At 31.0% G+C, this 6,251-nt stretch overlaps 1 protein-coding gene across 1 annotated transcript; it reads right to left on the minus strand.

Moving 5' to 3' along the window:
- Nucleotides 1-2,559: 2,559 nt before the first annotated feature.
- Nucleotides 2,560-5,622, minus strand: LOC110627754 (receptor-like protein 6). Its single transcript, XM_021774115.2, has one exon. The coding sequence runs from the start codon at nt 5,612-5,614 to the stop codon at nt 2,693-2,695; it is 2,922 nt and encodes a 973-aa protein (XP_021629807.2). The 5' UTR covers nt 5,615-5,622; the 3' UTR covers nt 2,560-2,692.
- Nucleotides 5,623-6,251: the final 629 nt, after the last annotated feature.

The following is a 6,251-nucleotide window of genomic DNA, read 5'->3' on the forward strand; positions in this document are numbered from 1 at the left end:
AATTTTAATAATTAATTTATTTGTAATAAAAATATTTTAAAATTTTAATGTCTACAATTAATAAAAAATTAATTAATAGATTTTTTAAAATATTAAAAACGTTTTAATATGTTTTTTAAAATCTCAATAGTAATTAATAGTTTTTTTTTACTATATTAATTAAGTAGTAATTTTTGTTTAATTTATTTTGATTATGTTATAAAACTTATGGGCTAGCCAATTTCAAATTGAGCACGTTAAATAATATAAATAAATTTAATTCGAGCTTAGCTAAAATCGAATTTAAATTTAATATATTTATAATAAATCAGACTGGCGTTTTAATAATAAAATTCTAAGTTGAGTTTTAATAATAAAACTTTGGCAAAATAGTTATATTTTAATATTTTTATCTATTAAATACTTTAACTTTAATGGTAATTTAATAAATCGTTAAACTTTAAAAAATACTTTTAAATAACTAAATTTTTTAAAAGTTATATTATTTTAAATATTTAAATTTAAAAAAATATTTTAAATACAATTTTAAAATAATAAATTTAAAAGATTACTTTTAAATATAAATTTAAAACTATGAATTTTATGTTTAAAAGTAATATTTTTTTAAAAGTTTAATTTCTTATTAAATCATAATTAAATTTAAGGCATTCGATAGATAAAATTATTAAAATACAGGTGTACAAATTTTAGTAAAATAGATGATAGTCATATGAGATATGTAATACTCGGTATAGTCACCCTTTAAGTGTGTTGCAACTATTTTTATCTTTTTTCTATTAAATTAATGTTTTAAATATAAAAATTAAATTAAATTAAATTTTAATAAATCCTTAACAAATTAATATTAAATCAAAATATATTTACTGATATTGCTGAAAATAAAATGATGAAATGATCGAAACCAAATTATGTTGTGATTGACTAAATGTGCAAAGAAAAAAATATAACGTGGTAGTGGTACCCACGGCAGCCAAGCCGATACTCAAGAATGGAGAGAATACAATGAATTGTTTAGAATTTGAGTAGTATTTAAGAATATCATATATTTGTCTCTATGATTGTTTCTTTTTATATTATAAGAAGGTATGTATAAATATAGTATCTTTTTATAATTCAGCAATGATGTGGCCGATTTGTTAGACTTTCAACGATTGATTGGTCGGAAATTTCATGATTGCAAGTGTGAAGGGGATCTGCTAAATTGTAGTTGTTAACGGTGATTTCCTTATAGAGCTCTGAAGTTATGAGAGCAAGTCTTATCCGACCTAAGACCGATCTGTCCTGAAGCGCTTGGGTCTCCTTTTCTCTTTATGGACACCATGATCATCTAGACCTTCCTTTCTACTGGTGGAACCGCGTATTAGTTTATCAAATTCTTGCCACGTGATCCAATATTATGGTGACAACTCACTGCTCACTTTGGACGAGTCTCATGTAACATTAGAGGTTTCCGCTGATCTTTGATCATTTAAATTCGAAGGTGACAGTTGTTTTCATAATCTGAGTCATGAGATTTATTTTTCCAGGTTGAACACATGATGTCCTTGCTTACTCTGCCAACCAGTTAGGTTTAAAATCTTATATTGACAAAAATTAATCCAAATGATATAATAATACCTTAACAAGTTTTCAGCATTTTTTTTACCCTAGTGTGCTTTCAAGCTTTCTTTAGCCTTGACGAGTTTTCTGATATTAATTGCTTTTGTGAGCTTTCGGATATTTTTCTAACATTTACGAGCTTCTTGATTTTTTCTGACCTTTACGGGCTTTATAATAATACCTTGACATATTTATAACAAAATTAATTTTTATATAATTATTATTATATTCTTTAGAATAAAATTTTAATATTTAAAATTTAAAAATATTTTCAAATAATAAATTGTGATAAAATATAATAAAATAAAACTTATATATTATATATATTCCTTTGGCTTTATTAAAAAAATACAATAAGTGATGGTTATTAGAAAGGTTACATTATTTTAGTTTTTTTGTTAATTAATACATAAAGAGTATTGGTTTAAGAAAAAAGAATTATTCTATTTTTAACTTTTTTAATTTTTTGTATGTTTAGCTGTAATAATTTTAGTTAACTCTAAATTTCTCTATTTTTCTTATATACTGTAAAATGAAATTTTATATTCTTAGAAAAAAGAGAAAAAGAGAAGGAAAGAAAATATTTTTTAAATACAAGTAATTTAACAAAAAATTAGTTTAATTTTTATAGCCTAACTAAATATATTTTTTATATGTGATCTTCTCATAATATGATCTAAATATATATTTTTATAGCTTAATCGAATATATGGCTTGACGAAATCAATCATCCGAGTCTCATGGAAACCCTCGGACGCTCACTGGACTAAATTAAACTCCGACGGTGATTATAAGGCAAATCCTGGTAATTAAGGGAGGTGGAGGTGGAGGTGGAGTTCTCGGGACTGAAGAGGATGGTGGTTATACTATGAAACTGGGTTTGATTGGCAATGGGATTTGGGGGTTAGGCTTCTTGTGGTGGAAGTTGATTTTAAATTAATGCTTAAGCTAATCACTGGTTATACTTATTTAATTAAAACACAATATTGAATGCCACCGAGTTCTTTTTTTTTTTTAATGCACGTACATCTCAGCGTCCAAACTATTAAATTAACATAATAATAATAATTCCCAACTATCAATTCCAATTGGATCAATGTCTGTTTCTATTTCTTGTCTGCCTCTGTCTTCTTCTTGGTTGTTTTTTCCCAAACCTAAACGTTCTCAAAATCCAACCCCGTTTTCTTCTGGTGAATATGTGCCCAACAATGCCTCCAACAACCAACCCACTTCCATAGCCCAACAAAACTATCTTCCAATCAAATTCAAATGGAGATCCTGATCCATCATCATCTTTTTCCAGAGATGAAGGAGGTGGTGCAGATGCCTCCACGTCTCCACATTTCTTCTTCAAAGGAGCTCCACACAATCCTATGTTCCCTGCATATGCTTCCTCTCCAAAAGTATTGAACTGGTTTCCTCCAGGAATTGGCCCTTCAAGCTGATTGTATGCCACGTTGAAAGATGAAAGAAATGTAAGTTGTGTTAATTGTGGTGGAATCTCTCCTGAAAACTTGTTTGCAGAAAGATCCAAGCATTCCAATTCTTTCAAGTTCGCTAAAGATGATGGTATATGACCCCTGAGAATGTTGTTTGAAAAGTTAAGCAAATGAAGAGCTTTAAGATTTGCAATGGCTTCTGGAATATCGCCTAAAAATCTGTTGTAGGAGAAATCAATGACAGCCAAAGTTCCTGGAATCTTCAAATACTCCATTTGTGAACCCTTGATGTTGATGATCATTGAGTAGTCGTACGTTGAATAATATGCAGATACGGTGAACTCCTGATTTTTTCCTATGTATCCTGTATGATTTGCATCTGCAACTTTCATGGCGTTCCAACTTTCGAAGTACTTTGAAGGCAACTCTCCAGTTAAATTATTATGAGACAAGTCAATGATTTGAAGCTTGGAGAAGTTTAAGGTTTTCTGATTCTTTATCACCCCATGAAAACCATTGGAACGCAAATTCAGGATTCTCAACTTTGGAAGATTCCCTACCCAAGAAGGGAAACTATCGGTGAATCGATTGTTGCTCAAATCAAGCAACTCTAGCTTCTTACAACTAGCGATTGATCTTGGTACTTTTCCTTTTATGAGATTCTGGCTCAAATTGATCATTTCCAAATTACATTCCTTCCTCCATATGTTGCTGGATGGTGGAGGGATTGAGAGAGATCCTCGTAGCATATTGGATCTGAGGTCCAAGACCTTCAAATGAGTCCATTGAAGAACAACTGGATATGGGTCTTGTTGAAAACCAGTCAAGAAATTGTGAGAAAGGTTCATAAAATACATGGAAGTTGTACTAATGTTCCAGACCCAGGAAGGAATTTGACCATGAATGTTGTTGGAGGAAAGGTCTAGAACTTGCAAGTGATCTTGATTGTGCAAGAAACCAGGGAACTCACTCAGGTTACATGATGCCAATCCCAGAAACTTAAATTTTTGAACGTTGGCATTTGAGCTGATTTTGGTGAGCAACATCAGATTGTTGAATGACAAGGATAATACCACTAAGCTACTCAATTGAAGAAACATATTTATGTCCACTTCTCCTGTTAAACTATTTGAATGAAGCTCAAGAATTACAAGATTCTGGAGTTTAGAAAGACTGCTGGGAATGGAACCTTGCAATATATTTGATGAAATGTCCAAGTGACTCAGCTGGGAAAGAGTGTTGTTTACAGATGGGATTGGACCTGAAAACTGATTGGAACTCAGAAATAAATATTCAATATTGCTTCTATATATCAGTGAAGATGGGATTCGACCTATTAGTTGATTATGATCTAGAAAAATGGCGGAAAGTTCAGTCAGGTTCCCCAGCCAAGATGGGATTGGACCAGTAAGTTGGCAATAGCCTAAATCTAGATAAGAAAGTTGAGTCAGGTTCATGAGCTGAGATGGGAGATTATCATTCAAGTTGATACCATGAAGATCCAAAAAAGTGAGTTTGTTTAGCTTACCAATCCACGACAAGGAAGAATTTTGGCCCCTGAAATCGTTATATGAGAGGGAAAGAAGTGTAAGTTTTGTAAGGTTACCAAGGGAAGATGGAATCTGCCCTGTGAGATTGCACCGTGAGATGTCGAGTTCTTCCAAGTTGCCAAGATTTCCAACCGAAGAAGGTATCTCTCCCACAAATTTAACCTCTGAGAGCATCAGTGATTTGAGAGGACTTCCCTTTTGAAAGTCAGGCAAAGAGACTTTGAGATCCGAATTTCCACTTATGTCAAGCATTTTCAGCTTTGGAAGCTTGAAAATGCCCATTGAAAATTCTCCTTGCAGCTCACATTGATCAAGTTGGAGAGACTCCAAAGCCACAAAATTTGCCAAGAGGTCAGGCACCCTTGATGATATGTCAACTTTCGAGAGATGAAGTGCTTTTAAATGAGCCAGGTTTTGTACTAGACCTCTCATACTAAGCTTATGGAGCCTCAGATCATTGTTACCAGAGAGATCAAGGGAAATCAAGCTGGATAGATTAGAGATTTCATCAGGGATTTCACCAGAAAAGCCAGAAGAAGAGAGGTTGAGATGAGTTAACCTCAAGAAATGGCCTACTCGTGCAGGTATTGGAGAAAAGTTGAAGTCATTGTACGCAAGATTAAGCTTTCGAAGTTGAAGAAGATGAAACAGGCTGCTGTTGGAGTTGATAGAACCAAAGAGACAACTGCTGCTGAGGTCAAGGCTAATCACATGATTGGTTTCTTCATCACATTCCACACCATCCCATGAGCAACAGTCACTAATTCTTTCGCCATGGAAGAGCTTCCATGAATCGATCTTTGAAGGAGCAAAAGGATCACAACCCTTAATGGAATTGTCGACGACAAAGCTTTCCTTGAATTGCAACAGAGAAGATCGCTCATTGTCATGGCATCGTGGCTGCGTAGAAGAAAAAGAGCGAGAAAATGCTATAAGATTACACAGCAAGAGCAAGGAAAGCAAGTTTGTTGGCTTGAAGAGATAAGAGGATGGCTTCATCTGGATATTGTTGCTGGTAAACTCCATTTTTAAAATATTATTAAGAAAAATGCTGCGGCTTTTTGTAGATGAAATCTGTCTTCTTTAATGCACAAGCAATTATTGACTTTTTAAATTTATTCATATTACTAATTACTGATTTGTAAAGGTATTCATTCACACGGAAATTGAATTTTCACAAAAATTAAAAATATCTTATTTAATATTTATTCAATAAACAAGTTCCATAATTTTTTTTCAATTTATTTCTTACATATATTAAGAAATATAATTTTTTCATTATATTCATTTTAACTATATTAAATATTAAAAAATATTTTGGGAGATTTTTTAAAAATAAAATAAAAATAAATAGGATTATAATAATTAATTTATATGTTATTATAGTAAAAAAAATAATTTTAGAATAATTAAAAAAGGTGATAAAAATTATGGGATGGAAATAATATTCTTTATGAAATTGATTATTAAAATTTAGCCTAGACTGAGAAAAAAAAATGTAATATCTTTTTTATTCATTTTGGGTCATTTTAAGAGTTTAAAAGTCTGTTTAGGTGGAAATAATATTTTGAGAAATTTTTTTTCATATTTTATAATATTTAAAGTACTTAAAAATAAAAAATATTTAATTTAATAATATTAAAATTTTCACTAATTATTTTCT

This window comes from Manihot esculenta, chromosome 12 (genome assembly GCF_001659605.2).
Source record: "Manihot esculenta cultivar AM560-2 chromosome 12, M.esculenta_v8, whole genome shotgun sequence".
In the NCBI taxonomy this organism is placed as follows: domain Eukaryota; kingdom Viridiplantae; phylum Streptophyta; class Magnoliopsida; order Malpighiales; family Euphorbiaceae; genus Manihot; species Manihot esculenta.

What these genes read in the sequence shown, in the direction of transcription:
- LOC110627754 (XM_021774115.2), bottom strand. Translation starts at nt 5,614, where the DNA reads ATGGAGTTTACCAGCAACAATATCCAGATGAAGCCATCCTCTTATCTC.